At 53.8% G+C, this 17,708-nt stretch overlaps 1 protein-coding gene across 1 annotated transcript in view; it reads left to right on the forward strand.

Moving 5' to 3' along the window:
• The window catches only part of PPIP5K1 (diphosphoinositol pentakisphosphate kinase 1), a 72,241-nt gene that overhangs the window by 12,754 nt on the left and 41,779 nt on the right, over positions 1 to 17,708 (forward strand). The window contains exons 4-17 of the mRNA XM_015410394.1: positions 69 to 159; positions 1,794 to 1,879; positions 2,350 to 2,504; positions 3,924 to 4,025; positions 7,168 to 7,329; positions 7,749 to 7,870; positions 8,193 to 8,294; positions 11,331 to 11,417; positions 11,839 to 11,914; positions 12,180 to 12,289; positions 12,615 to 12,700; positions 13,075 to 13,203; positions 15,081 to 15,202; positions 15,424 to 15,606. Coding sequence (XP_015265880.1) covers positions 69 to 159; positions 1,794 to 1,879; positions 2,350 to 2,504; positions 3,924 to 4,025; positions 7,168 to 7,329; positions 7,749 to 7,870; positions 8,193 to 8,294; positions 11,331 to 11,417; positions 11,839 to 11,914; positions 12,180 to 12,289; positions 12,615 to 12,700; positions 13,075 to 13,203; positions 15,081 to 15,202; positions 15,424 to 15,606 — 1,613 coding nt within the window. The remainder of the gene's footprint in view (positions 1 to 68; positions 160 to 1,793; positions 1,880 to 2,349; positions 2,505 to 3,923; positions 4,026 to 7,167; positions 7,330 to 7,748; positions 7,871 to 8,192; positions 8,295 to 11,330; positions 11,418 to 11,838; positions 11,915 to 12,179; positions 12,290 to 12,614; positions 12,701 to 13,074; positions 13,204 to 15,080; positions 15,203 to 15,423; positions 15,607 to 17,708) is intronic.

Below are 17,708 nucleotides of genomic sequence, written 5' to 3' on the forward strand. Positions count from 1 at the left end.
CCCGCCTCACCTGCCTCACCTGCCTCACCTGCGCCTCTCCCCCCCACCCCGCCCTCTCTCTCTTGCAGGCTTCCCGCTCGACAAGGCCGTGGCCTACGCCAGGCTCCGCAACCCCTTCCTCATTAACGACCTGGACATGCAGTACTACATCCAGGACAGGTACAGGTTTCCAGGGTTCGCTGCATCTAAGCTCCGGGTTTCTCAAAGAGCGCCAGGGAATTCTGTAGACAATGTGGTAGGACTAGGCACCGGAAACCATGAGTGCAGAGCAACAAAATCCACCAGCCCTCCCCCCCTCCCCGGCTGTCGAAGGCAGGAGACCATGCACTAAAAGCAGGGTGATGTATGCCACAGACATGGCAACAGTCCTGTTCCCTGCAAAACGCAGCCTCCAGAGCTGTTCCGTGATACTGCTGCTTTAGTCCCTTCATAAGAATGCTTTCCTGCATGTTTCTGTTCTGTGCACTCTGTGGAGGGATGGAAGCGTGGGGGTCTTTCTGAAAAGTTTGTGGCAGGCAGTACCGGGAAGAAGACTTGCCGCTTTGCCTTCTAGTCGTCTGTATCAGCTGCACGTGAGCCCTTCTGGTAGCTGTGGTTCTCCCCCACCCACTCCTAGAGCTGTGCAGAGTTTGATCTCTGGTGCAGAGTTCAGCAACATGAGAAATAGAGCTTCTTTGTTCTAGTTCTCAGAGCTGTGAGTGTGTGTCCAGGGCTGGAAGGTGATTTGGAAGCCAGAGAGGACTGTGGGACAACCATTGGCCCTCTGGGGACATGTCGTGGGTCTGTCTGCCAACACTTCCTTGGATGAGGAAGAAATGGAGGAAGCTGGTCTCAGCCCTTGAGGACTGCAGCAAGACCCGCCTGTGACAAGGCGGAGCTTCCGTCAGGTGCAGAGGGGGAGTCTCAGGCCGAAGTCAGTGTGCCATGACCTTAACCCTGCAGCCCGGGATCTGAAGCTGAAGCAGAGGTCCTGCAGCCACCAGTTCACCCCCAAGGGTTGCCAGAGCCCTTGAAACGCCGGAGGAGGCAGGCCTGGAGGGAGGCGCAGGGTCAGCAGCTCAGCACCAGTCAACTTCTGCCTGTGAGCTGGAGTCACTGCAGGATCAGGGGCGACACAGCCCTGTAGGCTGCTCAGCCATGGAGGACTTGTGTCTGTCCCTGGCTGACTCCATAGTTGAGGAGTTGCGCCTGGCCCTGAGTGACACAGTCTGAAACAGGAGAGCCGTTGTGGAGGCAAGTTGTCCGCGACCCTTGTATGTGCTGCTTTGCTGTGCTTTAGACCTCTCTGTGTTCGACCTCCTGGACTGTGGCTAGGCGTGTGCTCTTTGGGTCCTTCTGGTTGGACTTTTTGAATGTCTGTGCTTGACCCTGGGCTGTGTTTTTTGGGCTATGCTGGTTGCCTCTTTCCCCAGGTGCCCGCCTGACCCCGGGCAGGATGGGGCTTCAGTGTCACCCAAACAGGTTAGGCAAATGGGCGGACGTACAGCCCTTTATGTAATTTCCTTGGAGCTGAATTCTCGGTACCAAATCTGTATACGTCTTCCCAAGTTCTTCGCTGTCAGGCCGTGTCATCTTGTAGCTACAGAGAGCGAGGAAAGAGAGTGCTTCCGCATCTGTGCGGTCACCCTGTCTGGCCTGTCTTGCCGCTCTGTAGCTGGGAGGTGGAGGGCTGGTGGCAGCCAGGGACCCAGTCGGGATGTGCCGGGTGTTCTGTGGGCCACGGGAAACGGGACGCAGGACTGAGATGCAGAATGCCCTCCAGTGACCTCTTCTTTGCGTCCAACCCTATCCAGGCGGGAGGTGTACCGGATCCTGCAGGAGGAGGGAATAGACCTGCCTCGCTATGCTGTTCTCAACCGGGACCCTGATAAGCCAGATGGTGAGTGGTGGGGCTGCTGGTCGTGGGCAGGAATAGGGTGCAGAGACCTCTCAGGCAGCAAGGCTCTCTCTCTGCCCCCCAGGACTCCTCCCCGTAGACATGTAGCCTCAGGTTGGGAGCACAGCTGCTGCGTCTTGAAGGCAAATGCTTTGCCCTGGTGTGTGCCTTCCTTGGGGAACTGTGTGTCCTTGAGCGGACTGACGTGGCTCTTCTGAGCATCGTCTCTGGCTTGCTGTCGTGGCTTCTGTCCCCAGCTAGAGCACACCTGGATGATTTGCCCTGGCACTGGGGACCTGATTTGGCCATCTTAGTGAGGTTCCTTTCGAGATGCTGGAGCGTGGCTGCGATGGTGGTGGGAGTGGCGGCGGCTTTTTTCTTCTGCCTCCAGAGGCAGTGGGCAGTGGAGAGCTCTGTGGGGAGGGAAAGCGGTTTGAGGGCTTGCAAATGATGACGTTACCCTTTGGCGGCAGAGTGCAACCTCGTGGAGGGGGAGGACGACGTGGTAGTGAACGGGGCCGTCTTCCCCAAGCCCTTTGTGGAGAAGCCTGTCAGCGCTGAGGACCACAACGTCTACATTTACTATCCCACCTCAGCTGGAGGGGGCAGCCAGCGCCTTTTCCGCAAGGTAAGCAGAGTGAGGAGGAAGAAATGAGGAACCGGCCTGGCCTCTGGGTTCTTTTGGTGCCTGGCTAAGCTGGCCCCAGGATAGCTGCACTGAATTCACTGTGATTTTTAGGAGCCTGAGGCCTTTGTGGAGGATTGCATCGCAGGGCTGCAGCAGCTGTGTCAGTTCCTTGTTATTTTCCAGGCGTAATTCAAGGTGCTGTCTCAAATCTCTGCAGCTCTGTGGTTTGGCCTCCTCCCATACCTTACGGGGTGTGTTTGTGGGTGTGTCTCATTCCCACTCTGATCAGCTCTGATCCACCTCTGGATCGTCCCTTTTTGCTGGCTTCCGGGAGTCCTGCAGGGTGGGGTTCTTGGCTGCTGTGCTGCTCTTCTAAACTTCCTTTCCTGCTAGTTCAGGTGATGTGTTTTGTTAGGGGCCATCTCAGTGACATGCGTACAAGCTTTTGAGAACTTCATCAGTCCAGGTGTTACAAAGTAAGAGTTTTCAGGTCTTCAGACCCTCTCATGCCAGGATATGGCGGAAGTTCTGGCAGGCAAAAAAGAGCCAGGTTGCTCCAAGAAGCAAGAGGCAATAAAACTGATTCCATAGCTCAGTGTTCCTAATCTCCCCCCCCCCTTTTTTTAGAATTGAGGGTAGATACTGCTTGCAAGTCATTGTGCTCTCAGGAGACAGATTGATGGTGCTGGAAGGTATATCTAGTCAACTGAAGCCAAAGTAGGTAGTCATTATCTTGGGTTGCATTTTTACCTTCACACTCTCTCGCTAATTCATTAGTCTTCAGATGTCCCATGCCTCTCTTGATGAGCCAAATTCAGGTAACATACAAGTAGACAAGCTGTTTCACAGCCGTATTCATCTGGAAGTTAAATCCAAAAAACCAAGAGTGCAAGCCATGTCATACCTTTTATTAGGACCAAGGCAGTGACAGTTCACGCCTTGTGAACTTGTGAGTTCCCAGGTGGCAAAGTATTCTCTGTTTCTGTAGTCCTAAATAACCTGGTTGGGAAATGCGGCAAGAGTTGACTTCATTTGCTCCCTGCATCCTTTGCACAGCCATCTGACATGTTTTCTAATGCTATAGTTCCTTCTTTATTTTTTCCTCTGTTTGGTGTACTTCTGTCCTTAATATTGCTATCCATTGTTAGTTCTGGATGCTGTTCTCTAAGTGGGTCATACATCTCTTGCATCATTGTTGTTAAAATGCACTTATCGGCTATGCCTGTTCAGAGGGGCACTGCGGCATGCAGCTCTCTGGCTCTGGGGTGCTAGCCATTACCCCTGGGTTGGGAAGACACCAGAGGCCCGGCCTGGACTGGACAAAGTCGGCATAGACCAGGCTGGCTGGGTTGTGCCGGCAGTTCAGTCTCTGCTTCCGCACGTCTTGTACTCCCTTGCGGAGGTCTCTCCCTTTTTCAGATTGGGAGCCGGAGCAGCGTGTATTCCCCGGAGAGCTGCGTACGGAAAACAGGATCTTACATCTATGAGGAGTTTATGCCCACGGATGGTACAGACGTCAAGGTAGGGACAGCGTGGCTGGAGGACCCAAGGACATCTATCATGTCTCCAGGGGGTGGGGGGCAAAGACGACCAGAAATAAGGGGCCATTGCAATAGTTGGGTCAATAACCTTAGTTAGGCCAAAGCTCCATGGCCAGAAGGTATACGTGTCTACTTTAAAAAATGTACAAAACATGAGTTTTGAACACGGTTTGACTTCTTGAGTTTTGTTCAATAATTACTTTGGGTTTAAACTCCATCAGGCCATCGCAATCCTCAGGTGGCAATTTTCTTTCCATGTCTTACAATCGAAAAGACTGTCGGAGCTTTAAGGTCATGCTAGTCTTTAAGGTGGTGCCAGAACAGTGATGTGAAGACCTGCGTGGAAAAAGCAGCAACAATGGAAAAACTGGGAAATTTGGGGGATGCTGGGGGGAAGACCCCCCACTATGAAATATTTTATCTTTTGGAAGGATCAAAACGCTTTCAGAGGCATGTGCAGAATGAACATTTGTATGTTTAGGGGATTTTTATCTTGTCTCTTTCCAAAACTGGACTAAATGGAGGTTAAACTGACTATGGTAATAGACTATTAAAATCATAATGTTAAAACACATGTGATGTAAAAATGCCCCCTGAATAATTTTGCCTTGTACAGCTTGTGGAATCTTAACAACATGGGAGCTGTCTCTGGGTTGAAACTGGCCATATTTGCTGGGCCTGAGAAGGGGGGCCGGCCTCTGAACAAGATCCAGCTGATAGAAGGCGCTTTTTGCTGCCTCAGTGTGTTTTGCCAGTCAGAGACCGGCGTGGCTGTAGTGGTTAAGAGTTGACGGGCTCCAATTTGGAGAGCCAGGCTTGATTCCCCAGTCCTCCTCCTCCACACAAAGCCTGCTGGGTGTCCTTGGGCCAGCGCCACAGTTCTCCCCGAACTCTCAGCCCCACCTACCTTGCAAGGTGCTTGTTGTGAGGAAGGGAAGGTGGATTGTAAGCCGCTTGGAGACTCCTTAGGGTGGAGAAAAGTGGGGTACAAAAGCCTACTCCCTTCCGCCCTCCCCCTCTTGGAATCCAGCTGAATCCACCATCCTGTTCTAATCGGTCCACCACCCTTGCAGCTTCCCTGTCATTCCATGGGGCAGTCAGGCATCCAAGGCTGTTCCACTGAGGGTTTGGATGTGAGATCAGGAGCCAGGCAAGGGGACTGTGGACCCTGTGGTGGCAACAGGGAGCAGTAGTTGCAGCTGCACTGTCAGCAGAAGTTAGCCCAAAAACGGCAATGGCACCTGGGCAGCGTCTGAAATGCACGGGTTTGGTTTGCCCGTAAGGGGAATAGGGTCCAGAAGACAAAGCTCTCCTTTGGCCAAGCAGCAGCAGCAGCAAGCCAGAGGCAGAGGCCTGTGAAGGCCCCTCAACCCCTCTCTCCGCTCACCCAGCTTGGGTGCCCAGGAATGAGGAACAGTCTAGGGCAGGGGTGTCGAACTCATTGGTCACAAGGGCCGGATCTGACATCAATGGGACCTTGTTGGGCCCCTGGGCCCAGGCCCCGTGTGTGTCGTAAAATGTAACGCCAGGTAGCGGAGATATAAACTTTATAAAGGACACAAACACAAAGGGTGGTTTTTTTTTTACTTAAAATAAAAACATGCTTAAAACGTTAGCACTCTTGCAATATTTTGTTTATTTAACAGTGTTGGATAACTGACACCTCTTGTTCTGAATTGTTGCATCAAAATGTCTGTGCTGTTGCAATCTTGAGTATGCTGTTCAATTGTGCATCTGTGCAAACCTCCTTTTGATTTATTGACATCCACTACAGAAATCTCATGCTCAGAGTCTAGGACCCAGGTTAAAACATGAAATGGCTGAGTGATTGTCTGGCGAAGCAAGCTATGATGCAGCAGCAGCAGAACTGGAAGCAGGAGATGGCCAGTTCCACTGTGGGCCTGACAGAAGCCCTCTGGGGGCCTGATCCGGCCTCCACGCCGCGTGTCTGACACCACCGGTCTAGGGCATTAGGCGTCCCTGCTGGTGGTGCCAGCCATATGGAGCAGGGGAGGGAAGGAGTGCCCAGGCACAGCAGACCCAAGATCCCTGGTTCAGTTCCCATGTGGAGAGTGCTCTGGGGCAGCCCAAGATTGTTACCGAAGGTTTGCGGCATCAGATGTCATCCCGTGCTGACCAGACGTCCCCCTCTCATCATTCTGGCCAGAGAGCTCCCATGCATCTTCTCCCTTTTGTACTCTGGGTGCTCAGTCACTGCTCATTCCATTCACCCCGGTGACCTCTGTGCTGCATTCATAGGGGGCGAAGTAGGGGCTGGGACTCCTTGCTCTCCCTGACCTGTTTGCCTTGTGTTGTCCTTGCACCCGTGTCCGAGACCCATGTCCTGTGGCGGAGCGCCCCTACCGCTTCTGAGCAGAGCAGTGTTCAGCAAGTGCAGCAGGACGGAGTGCTTGTTCTCTTCCTTGGCTGCGTGTGCAGAGTGCCTGTTAATGCTCGCCGAAGGTGAAGGCTCTAAGTGTGGTCTTAGAGTTATGGCCCCGTGGCACGAGTCCCACCACCTGAGCTGCAGGTCTCCTGGCTGGGTGTTCTATCGGCCGTGGTGGTGGTGGTGGGGGAGACGGCTGCTCGCTGTGGAAGCTGCCAGTGTCTGGCTGCCAGAGAGGGCTGTGATTGGCTGCAGGTTTAGTTGGTGTCCTAAGTGGCGCTGGTGCTTGGGGTGGGGCGGAAGGAGTGAGAGGCAAAGTGCTTTGTTTGCTTTGCAGTGTCCTCTGTGGGTTACACCAGGGTTTTCTACTGGTGGGGGCATATCTGGGGCTGGAGTGGCTAAGCGCCCCCCCCAATCACCCATCGTGTCCCAAGGATACGTATCTCAAGAGGTACAGCAGCATAGCTCAGACCCTTCTAAGCAGTGGTGCAGGATGGGACTTTCAGGCATCTCTACTTTAAAATTCCATGAATGTGTCAAATAGTACAATTCTGTACGCTAACTAAGATAGAAATTATGCAATTCATGTTGTTTAAAGCAGTCAGGAAGTTAGGCTTGTTACCAAAGTAAATATAGTATCTTTTTTCATTCCCCCCACCCCGGTGGTTTCAACATTTCTGGGGCTTTTATGTCTTTAGAGGAGTGGGTGTGTCAGTTTTTGGTTTCTGTTGCTCAGGTGTACACGGTTGGCCCCGATTATGCCCATGCTGAAGCCCGGAAATCACCTGCTCTGGATGGGAAGGTTGAGCGTGACAGCGAAGGGAAAGAGATCCGCTACCCAGTCATGCTCTCAGCCATGGAGAAGCTGGTGGCCAGGAAAGTGTGCCTGGCTTTCAAGGTTGGTGGCTGTCCAGCTCCCCAAGACCGCCTGTTAGGCTGCTCTCAGGCAGATCAGAGCAGATCGCGTAGCCCCCTGATAGATGAACAGAACTCACACTGGCATTCCAGTGCTGGGCAGCCCAGGTATCCCTCCCAGCTGTACCTGTCGCCAGGATAAATGGTAGCCTTTTCTGGGCCCCAGTGCCTACCCTGAGAGCGTCTGCAACCCTTTGCCCCAACAGAGGCAGTTGTGGGAAGCCTATAGAGGCGTTTCTGCCCTCCGAGTCTCGAGTCTGCACTGCAGGCTTGAGGCGCTGGAGGGTTATGGGGATACAAAGGAGCCCCAGGTCTGGTGCTGCTGGGCCAGCATTTCCTTCTCCCCGCCCCCTTTGGGACGCCTGCTTTTCATTGCTTTGTGTCCTGTTTTGTCCTCTGCAGCAGACTGTGTGTGGTTTTGACCTTCTGCGAGCCAACGGCCACTCCTTTGTGTGCGACGTTAATGGCTTCAGCTTTGTGAAGAACTCCATGAAGTATTATGACGACTGCGCCAAGATCCTTGGGTGTGTGTTGGTTCCACCCCTCGAACTATGCCAGGAGAAGAACGCTTGAAGCACCCCTCCTGGGGGTGAAAGGGCTGGGGTGAAACGGAGGGCCTGAGCAGCAGAAGGCTTTGGTTTCTGTGCCGGCTGTGGGCCTTCGGGGGGGAGGGGTGTCTGGTTGGGCACTTCCAGCGAAGGAAGGAAAAAAAACCTCGTTCCGCTCCAGCAGAGCTGCTCTTCTCTTCCAACTGGCCTCAAGCAGATCTCCGCCCCCCCCCCGCTAATTCTTTGGTGATGAGGGGGGCCCTCCGGTAAGCTGCTTCCTCTCCCCTTTCCCTCACAGGAACATCATCATGCGTGAACTGGCTCCCCAGTTCCAGATCCCCTGGTCCATCCCCACCGAGGCAGAGGACATCCCCATTGTGCCAACGACTTCAGGGACGATGTGAGTGTCGCTGTTGCAAGAGCCAGTTAAGCGGGTCACTTTATGGGGGGAAAAGAGGAGCCTAAATAAATCCAGTCAAAACCCAAGGTGTGCTTTTCAGACTTGGAAAGGGGTCCCCAGACCACACTAAAAGTCCGATTGAAGTGGGTGGAGACCTTGAGTGGCATGCTTCGAAATAACCCTTATAACCCTACCTCGGGCTTGTATAGACCATGCCTCCTTTTTTATTGCTTGTTAAACTCCCTCAAGTTTTGGATGCTCAAAGTCTGATCCCTGTAAACACGCCACACCTAAAAAGCAATGAAGGGGAATGGCGGCGAGAAAGCTTGCCATCCCTCGAACCCAATAGCCTAAACGTTTGAAAGTGTGATAGATTCATCCCTATGCTACCTAGTAGGAGTAAACCAGGAGCAAAGCAGGAGATACAACAACTAGGTGGAACCTCTAAACAGCAGCAAAGATACAGAGTGCTAGAGTGTCTTCTGTACTCTCAGACTTGCTGGTGGCAGCAGTTGCTGTCCAGAGAGGTTTGGTACTTTCTGTGAGTGAAGGGAAGGGTTGTTAATTCAGCCCCCTTAAGTGGGGGAGGCCTTTGTTCCAAGGATTTTTATCACCCTGGTGGGTGCACAACTGATGGTAGGAGACGCCAAAGTGTTACTGATATAAATTTAATTATTTATTTACTGCACAATGCATTACTAAATCTGACTGTACACTGCAGACTGAATCAGAGGCATGATACAGGAATATATATGAAAACACATGGATTAAAAGCCATCAGTAAGATCTGTATGGCTACAACAAATAATGTGGGATACATAAAGAGGCAGCGTAGAAGCATGAGCAAATAAAACATGAGTCTGCAGCATAGTTCTAAACCGGTCCTGAGTAGAGAATATACTCCACAGTGAAGAGATGAATCAGAAACCACTAGGCATTGTGAATATACTTGAAACCAAAAGCTTGCAAACATGAGTACAAGCTTAATGTGTACTAGCCAACCTAAGTCTAAATGATCAGCCACTAGTTGCGACCCCACCATCTTCTGTCCTAGTTTTAGCTCACTTTCCTAGGAAGCAAGCTGATGCATTTTCATAGCTCCCTATCCAAGGATCTGGGGAAGTTGAAGAGGCAGGACTCTCTCAGAGGCTTGTAGGCCTCTCAGCCCTCAGGCTTCTGGGAAGTCATAGGAGGGAGGGGGGCAAAGCACAGCAGCTTGGTGGGCCCTGGAATTACCCGACATGCCTGTCCAGACCCCTAGAGTTCCTTGGGCCTTAGAAAGAAAACCTTTTTAAAAAGTGTGCTTCTTCCATGCAGGAAGAACAAAAGTCCACAGAAGTAAAAGATCAGAATCCACAAATGTAGGTGAAATTGCTCAGGCTAACAAAAGAATGGGCCCCAGGGAGTCCAGGTCCCAGAGATAGGCCTCTAGAGGCCTGAAGGTAGCAGGGCACCATCCACATGTCTGTGGATTCCAAGATGCTAGAGACTCGCTCTCACATGAAGTCTGTATACCTTCCACTTAATCAGGAGGGGAGTGACCAGGATGGTTCCCATCCCCACAGGGTGCAGAAAGAGATGTGGGCATGTCATTCCCCCTTGCCTATGGTTTACTTTGGTACCTATGGGACCAAGTGTCCCTTTCCCATGACATATTTTACCGTATCCCCAAGTGATACTCCAGTCCCAGCTCTTCTTATTGGGCATGAGATGGGTGGTCTTGCTTGTCAGAATTGCAAGTGTGTCTCTAAGCCTTTGACATTTCATGCTTGGTCAGCACTCAGCAGTGCCTTCTGGGGCTTTTCAGTCTGGATGTGCCAGCTGGGATCAAGGAAAGGTAGTCCTGTGAAGCCTGCCTGTGTTGGGAAACGGGTCAGAGGTTCCCTTGGGTGGACAGAAGACAGTTATGTACAGCTGGGAAACACGCAGCATCAATTCCCACATTTCAGGAGTATTTGGGGTTTCTTCCCAGGAGCTGACACTCAAGAATGGCCAGCAGAGGGATTTACTTGCTCCCCAAATCTGTCTGTGTCACTAACATGTAGGGTTCTGATTACTGTACTGATGTCCTTAATTTGTGAGGCCTTTGGCTCTTCAGCCACTTGTTCTTCTGTTTGCCAAAAACCATAACTTGGGGTATCAGAGAATGCCCACAGAATGCCTACGAGGCTCTTAGGTACTCAGGCTTGGAAAGCCTTTTCCATGTTGCCTCTGGCAAAGCTGTTGGTTGTATTCAGTCTTCCATGGTTTTTCACTCTCAGCCTGGCCAGTCGCTTGCAAAGCCCCCATTTTCTCCACAGGTGAGTTCTTGTCTCTCAAATTCCTGTCGGGGACACCATGAGCACACTTGGAAAGTGCACCTGGGAACCAGGCACTTTGTCGACCACTTAGCAGTTACAGCTGCTGTCTTGCACCTGCACAGATAGCCTAGCCTAACCCCATCCTTGTTGGATGACCAGCGTTGACACAAACAGTTTCATGGGCCCAGGAACAGAGCCAAGCACTTGAGAAATCCATCTTGTTCCGATATGGAGGCTTTACTTGTGGGATACCAGACCAAAGTGTGCGTGTGTGGGGGGAGCGGAATCACTGCGTGGAGACTTGGGGGCAGCTGCAATGTTTTCCTGACCTCCTGGGACCAGAGAGAAACAGGGCTCACGTGTCCCCTCCTTCCCAGTCATAGACTGCAGGCTGTGCGCATGGGTCTTGTGCTGATTCCTCCGTGCAGTGTTGCCTGGGCAGCTGGAGCTGTGTGCCTTTGTGGCACCATGTTGTGTAATTTTCATTTGTTGTGTGTATTTGAAGACCCTGCAGAGGAACCTTGGGTCTTCCTTGTTCCTCTCTATTGCGATCATAAGCCTGACCTCTGGGCTGCAGCAGCTCCTTACCAGCAAAGATGCCCTCCTGGCTAGGGAGAAGGACCCTTGGCCTTCACTGACCATCGACCCCTTGAGGGGGAAATGGGCAGGTTCTCCTGCCCCCCCCTCAAGTGAGGGAAGGGGGTCTGAGGCAAAACTCCCCCTGTCTTTCCCACAGGATGGAGTTGCGTTGCGTGATTGCGGTGATACGGCATGGTGATCGCACACCCAAGCAGAAAATGAAGATGGAGGTGAAACACTCCAGGTAATGCGTTCTGGTGGGGCACGGCTAGAGTGCTCTTGGTTTTGGGTCATGGATGTGGGAAGAACGGTCTCTTAATGTGTACAGTACTTGAGGCCAGTGTTCCCTCTAAGCTGAGTTAGTGTGAGCCGGCTCACCGTTCTTTAGCCTCTGGCTCACACATTTTTTTGCCTTAGCTCAGGAAGGAGGGCTCCCAAGCAAACTAGTTTATGCAGTAGCCAAATTGCTCGCCCAGTAGGATTTTTGCTCACAAGACTCCACAGCTTAGAGGGAGCAGGCCCGTGAATGTGTCCCGTGCTGCCCTCACCCTCTGGCTCCAGGGGCATAAAAGAAGTGGGGCTGGCTCAGGAAATGAATCGGATCTTGGCCAGTGTGGGAAGGAGGTCTTGAGCCCACAACTGCTGCTGCTGCTACTATCCACCAGGTTCTTCGAATTATTTGAGAAGTATGAGGGTTACAAGACAGGGAAGCTGAAGCTGAAGAAGCCAGAACAGCTGCAGGTGAGGAGTGATGTGGCTGAGGGTTTGGAGGCCTCTGCCTCTGCCCGTGGGACGTGTGTCTGGCTGGGTGGCGGGAGGACGAGAGAGCTCAGGGACGTGGCTGGCCTGCCATAAGGTGACTGGCGTGAGCGGTCTTTGGGTGGTGGTGCCACCGCTACTGGCCGGAGTGTGCCCCTGGGTGGCTTCCTGGGCCAGAGGAGTGGCGGGGGCTGGGGCCCGGCCTGGCCGTAGTTGTCCACTGCCTGCTGGTCTTTGTCCCCGGCAGGAGGTGCTGGACATCACCCGCCTGCTGGTGCTGGAGCAGGGAGCTCATGAGGACTCCGAGGCTGAGGAGCAGAAGTCCAAACTGGAACAGCTCAAAACTGTCCTGGAGATGTAAGGAAGGGTGTTGGGTAGGGTGGCTGCTCTCGCCTCGCATCGCCTCCCCCCCCCCCCAAGGCCGGGCAGCCACACGTGCTCACCCCACTCCCGCTTCACCCCAGCCAGGGGCACTCGCTGTCCTGGCCCCTCTGGCAGCCCCTCCCCCCTCGGTGCCTTTGCCCAAGAGCTCAGCAGTCCCCCTTGGCCCAGAGCAGTGTGTGGCCTGGCAGTGCTGGTGTCCCAGCTCTAGGTGCTGCCCTGGCTTTGGGTCCTGGCTCTAGCCTGCCCTGCAGAGAGAAGTTGTCCTCGGGTGCCATCAGCTTCTCTTTCCTCACGGTAGGTATGGACACTTCTCTGGTATTAACCGCAAAGTGCAGCTGACCTACTTTCCTTACGGGCACCCCAAAGCTTCCAGTGAAGACGAAGGCAAGTGGCTGCCTGCTCCTGGGGCAGAGGGGGACCCCCGGGAACAGGATTCCAGGGGGAGGGGAGAGCTACAGAAACCTTGCCCCCATGGTCAGAAGGCCACTGATGGACTCATCCCTGTGAACAGGAATGCTTAGGACAAATTCCTGCTAGTCAGACATTGCATGTGGAATGTAGGAAGAACTCCAGTGGGTTCCTCAGCCCATTTCGTAGCCCCCCAAAATGGACAGATTGCCATCCCCCCCCCTCCCCCCTTGGTTTGCCAGCTGCACCTCACTCTGGCTTGCTGGGTAGGGAAGGATGAAATGAATGCTACGAGACCCTCAGCCTTTTTTGCTGTTTGGGGGGGCGTTGTTCTTCCTCTTTTCCTTTAGATGCCCGTAAGGCGGCCTCTCCATCTTTGCTCCTGGTGCTGAAGTGGGGGGGTGAGCTTACCCCCGCAGGGAGAGTCCAGGCAGAAGAGCTGGGCCGGGCCTTCCGCTGCATGTACCCTGGGGGTCAAGGTGAGGCCGTGATGTTGCTGGCTGGGGCTGGGGGCCTCTGCTGTCGGATGGGCTGTCCCTTTGTAGTCACGCAGTATGGCAGCAGGGAACTTCGCAGATGCCGTGTCTCTCTGGCTCCTTCAAAGCTTCAAAAAGCACTATAGTGTCACAGGTCTTCCCACCCATCCTACCCTGGGATTCCTGACCCTGGCCACACTGCTGCTGCACACTGTGAGACAGTTACCTCTGTCTGGCCCTCTGGATACTTGGCCTTGACATGACTTTGGATTCTTGTATTATAGCTGGCCAGGTACCTGCCTCTGCGTCTGATGTTAGGATCGCGACCCCTGCACTCTTGGTATCAAAACAAGGGAGGTTTTTAGGGAACAGAGGCAGTGCAGCAGGGTCGGCAGACCCACACAGTGTCTTTGACAACTCTGCTCCATCCACCAGTCTCAAAACTGGACACCACGAAAGGCTACACATTACCTGTCGCCTATTCTATGCCTTTTCGTCTTGAGCTTGTAAAAAGCTTGGGGTGTGTGAACCCTAATGCCAATTCGCGCCCAGAATTCCATCCAAACGGGCTGGGCCGGTACGGCAGCAAGTGCCCGGTCCATACTGCGAAGCTGTTGATCCACCACCCTCTGGGCTTGGGGGGTCAGAGCTCACAGAGGTTTGGATGCAGCAGGCTGAGCAGCAGGAGGGCAAGCAGCAGGCACAGCCCCCAGCTTTCTAGGCAAATGCCGTTAGCAAGGGCAGAGTAGGACCGGGCAGGAGTGGGGATGCATCCAAAAGCCCGTTTGATGGAGAAGAAAAAACCACTGAACCAAACAGGGAAGGAAGGGTGGACGGAAGGATTGTCAGACAGCTGTTCCGGTGGCAAGAGCCATTTGGCTCCGTGAAAGAAAAGTGCTCTGCATTCCTCCTGCATTTTTTTTGTGCTCCTGGCATGGGTCTGAAGGCCCCTGCTGTGGGACAGATCTGGGGCTGATCAAGGTCTGGGTGGGGGATCCCGCCAGGGAAACCTGGGGGAGAAGAGGACCCCCTTGGCTTGGTGGCCGGGAGAGGGTGGCTGGGCTCCTCGGCTCAAGGCTCTCTGCTCTGTGGAGAGCTGCTGCCAGTCAGGGTGGGCCCCAAGTGCTGCCCTTGGCAGACCTGTGACCAGGCCTGGCATGTCAAGCAGCTGCATCTGGCCGTGCCACACACACGCATGGGCTGCCATGAGGCCTGTGGGAGGCAGGCAGGCTGCACTCGAGAGATTGCTCCCCCCCCCCCCCCCAGTCCCCCCCGGGGGGGGGGGGGAAGTCCCACCTGGCAGGAGGGAGCGGGGCACAGTGAGACCAGACAGTGCTGAGAATTGTGTCCTCCGCCTGAGCTTCATATCCAATGGGGCCAAGGTTCTGTCCTCCATTCTGCGGGACAGAGGGGGGGATCGTTTGGCTTCGGGGGGGAGGGGGGCGCACGGTGTTTACTCTTTCTGGGCGTCATGTTGCACTTTTGCGGGAATGCACCTTGGGGAAGCATCTCTCTTTTAGACTCTGCTTCCCATGACTGTCCCCCCCCCCCCCCCCCCCAGCTCCCTGGCCCTGTCTCATTGCAATGGATTTTGATGTGCTGGCAGGAATTCACTCTGCTCTCATTCTCTGTGGGCTCTGCTGGTGCAGGGGGATTTAGGAGTGACCCCATTTCCTGCCTGCAGGTATCGCTGGGGGATGGAATTGCTCTGTCGTGTCACGGAGCGCATGGGGGGGCTTGGGAGAACAGGTAGAAGAGTTGGGTTGTTAAGTGGTGTTAAGATGATCTGTCTGGGGTGGAGGCGGGTGGGGGGTTCCCTCCCCCCGGATCCCGGCGGGCAGCAGCTGGCTGGACTGGAGCTGCTCTTCTCCCCCAACTAGGGGACTATGCCGGCTTTCCAGGGTGTGGCCTGCTTCGGCTACACAGCACCTACCGCCATGACCTCAAGATCTATGCCTCCGACGAGGGCAGAGTCCAGATGACGGCAGCAGCATTTGCCAAGGTGCCAAAGCCCTCTTCTCTCCAGGGGTGTTGGGGTGGGGCTGCGGAGCATGCCGAGTTTGTGGGGGGAGAGGCTGCCTGTGTGCTCTCCCCTCTCTGTGGGGGAAGAGCTCTGTCCTGTCCCGTCCCATCGGAAGGCTGCTGTCCAGAGAAGCCTGTGGCCCGTAACCGACGTTGCTGATGCTTGTTCACCTTCCCTCCTCCTGGCTTCGTGCTCTGCAGGGCCTGCTTGCCCTGGAGGGGGAGCTGACGCCCATTCTGGTGCAGATGGTGAAGAGCGCCAACATGAACGGTCTCCTCGACAGCGACAGCGACTCTCTCAGCAGCTGCCAGCACAGGGTGAAGGCCCGCCTTCGAGAGATCATGCAGAAGGACGCCAAGTTCACCGAGGAGGACTGTGAGAAGGTAACGGGCGCTCAGGAGAGGGCCACCCTGTGGCTTGGCCTGGCTCCAGTGCTGCTCGTGTTTGTTTGCTCTCCCAGGTGGTTGGGGGAGATGAAGTGTTGTTGTTGTTCCTCTGGAGCAGAGTGTCTCATGCTGCAAAAGATGGGAAGGGGGATGCTTGTGGTTTCTGCTGCTTCATACCCGTTCGACTCACCGTGGTCTGTTGGACTTTGTCTGTTGATACTTTGCCAGCACTGCACGGGTCAAACCACTTGTCTCCAATGCCTCCGGGCTCAGAGCAGCCCTGGGGGGGGCCCTGGAAAGTGGCAGTTGTGAGAAACATCTGGGCACCCCAGGACTGAAAAAACATTGTTCCAGAAATGACTTTCTTTGGGTGTATGTTGAGAAAGTCAGCTTCACCAAAAAAGCCAGAATATAAATGATCATATTTATGTATTTATTTTTCGCATTTATATCCCGCCCATCCCATAGACGGGCTCGGGGCAGGTTACAACGTTTCAGTAAATACAATAAAATTCAAAACACATTATGAATATATAAAATCAATAATTAAAGCTTGCTGTAGGAAGAATCTGGCCTGTTGATGCAGATAGACATGGCCAGTTATCAGTGGGTGGGAGACCGCAACCTTGGGGGGGGGGCCCTGTGTGGACTCCTGCTGCCTCAGCCAAAGGCCTGGCGGAAGAGCTCCGTCTTGCAGGCCCTGCGGAGCTGAGTGAGATCCCTATGCGGGGGGGGGGGGCCTGGTCTCCACAGGGAGCCTGTTCCACCAGGAAGCCCCGGCCCTGGCCGAGCCCAGGCGGGCGTCCTTTGGGCCAGGGATCGCCGGGAGATGTCGACTGTCAGAGCGTGACACTCTTTGAGGCGTCTACGGGAAGAGGCGCAGTCCCTTAGCTATGTTGGCCCCAGGCCGTGTAAGGCTTTGAAGGTGATTGCCCACACCTTGAAGCGGATCCGGTACTCACCTGGCAACCAGTGCATCTGACAAAGCACGTGCCGAATGTGAGCCCGCAGAGGCGTTGATGTCAGCAGGTGCGCCGCCACATTTTGTACCAGCTGTGATTTCTGGATCAGCTTCAGGGGTAAGCCTGCGTAGAGCGAGTTGCAGTAATCAAGCCTGGAAGTGACCATTGCATGGGTCACCGTAGCTAAGTCCTGGGGGGAGACACAGGGCTTCAGTAGCCTGATCTGCCTGAGATGGAAGAACGCAGATCCGGCGACTGCAGCAACCTTGGCCCTCCGTAGATAAGGAGGCATCCAGTGTTACTCCCAGGCTCTTGACGGAGTGGGCCGGCACCAAAGGTGCCCCTTCCAGTGTGGGAAACCTAGTGTTCACCTCCATCCCCCCATGACCCAGGTACAGGACCTCCGTCTTTGATAGATTTAACTTCAGTTGACTTTGCCGCAACCATCCAGCGTCCAAAGCCTCAGCCAGATTTCCAGGAACGGAGGACGGATGACCGTCCCATTAATAGACAGAGCTGAGTGTCATCAGCATCCTACATAAAATGCTGCTACATTTAGACTTCTGCACTTATATATAAAAGTGAGTCTGATACGTAGAACAAAGTGTTGCTGAAACGTTCAATATTATGAAAATGCAAACGTGAAAGGTTTTCATTCTTAGGTGGTATGATAGCTGCAGATACTGAAAACAGACTCTGATTTCTAGAAGGAAAATTTAGCATAACTAAACTGATATGGGTGTTTTTGTTTTTGCTAGTGCAAAGTAATCCAGTGCTAGAATCGGGTCATTTCGTAGAAAAAGAGGTGCAGGAGCTCATTCGCATAACTGGTTTGCATAGGCCACACCCCCTGACATCACCGGAAGTATGTCAGAAGGCAACACCCACCGCTCAGGCTCCACTGTACTGTTTTGGATGGCTAGCTATTGGGGGGGGGGGATGTGCATATCTGTCCTCGCAGAGGAAGTGTCAGCTATGCTGCCATGAAGGTTGGGGAGGTTGGTCTGTGTCTGGGTAATTGCTATTGCTTTCCTTTCAGGTTAATTGCTACGGCATTCTTTTCTGTGCTGTCTCTGCTGTGCGCCAAAACGCTTATCTATACAGATGTGCAGGAGGGTGTTGTAGTGTCTGGGATTT

The sequence above is a fragment of the Gekko japonicus genome, unplaced genomic scaffold (assembly GCF_001447785.1).
Source record: "Gekko japonicus isolate JY-2015 unplaced genomic scaffold, Gekko_japonicus_V1.1 scaffold1830, whole genome shotgun sequence".
NCBI lineage: Eukaryota > Metazoa > Chordata > Lepidosauria > Squamata > Gekkonidae > Gekko > Gekko japonicus.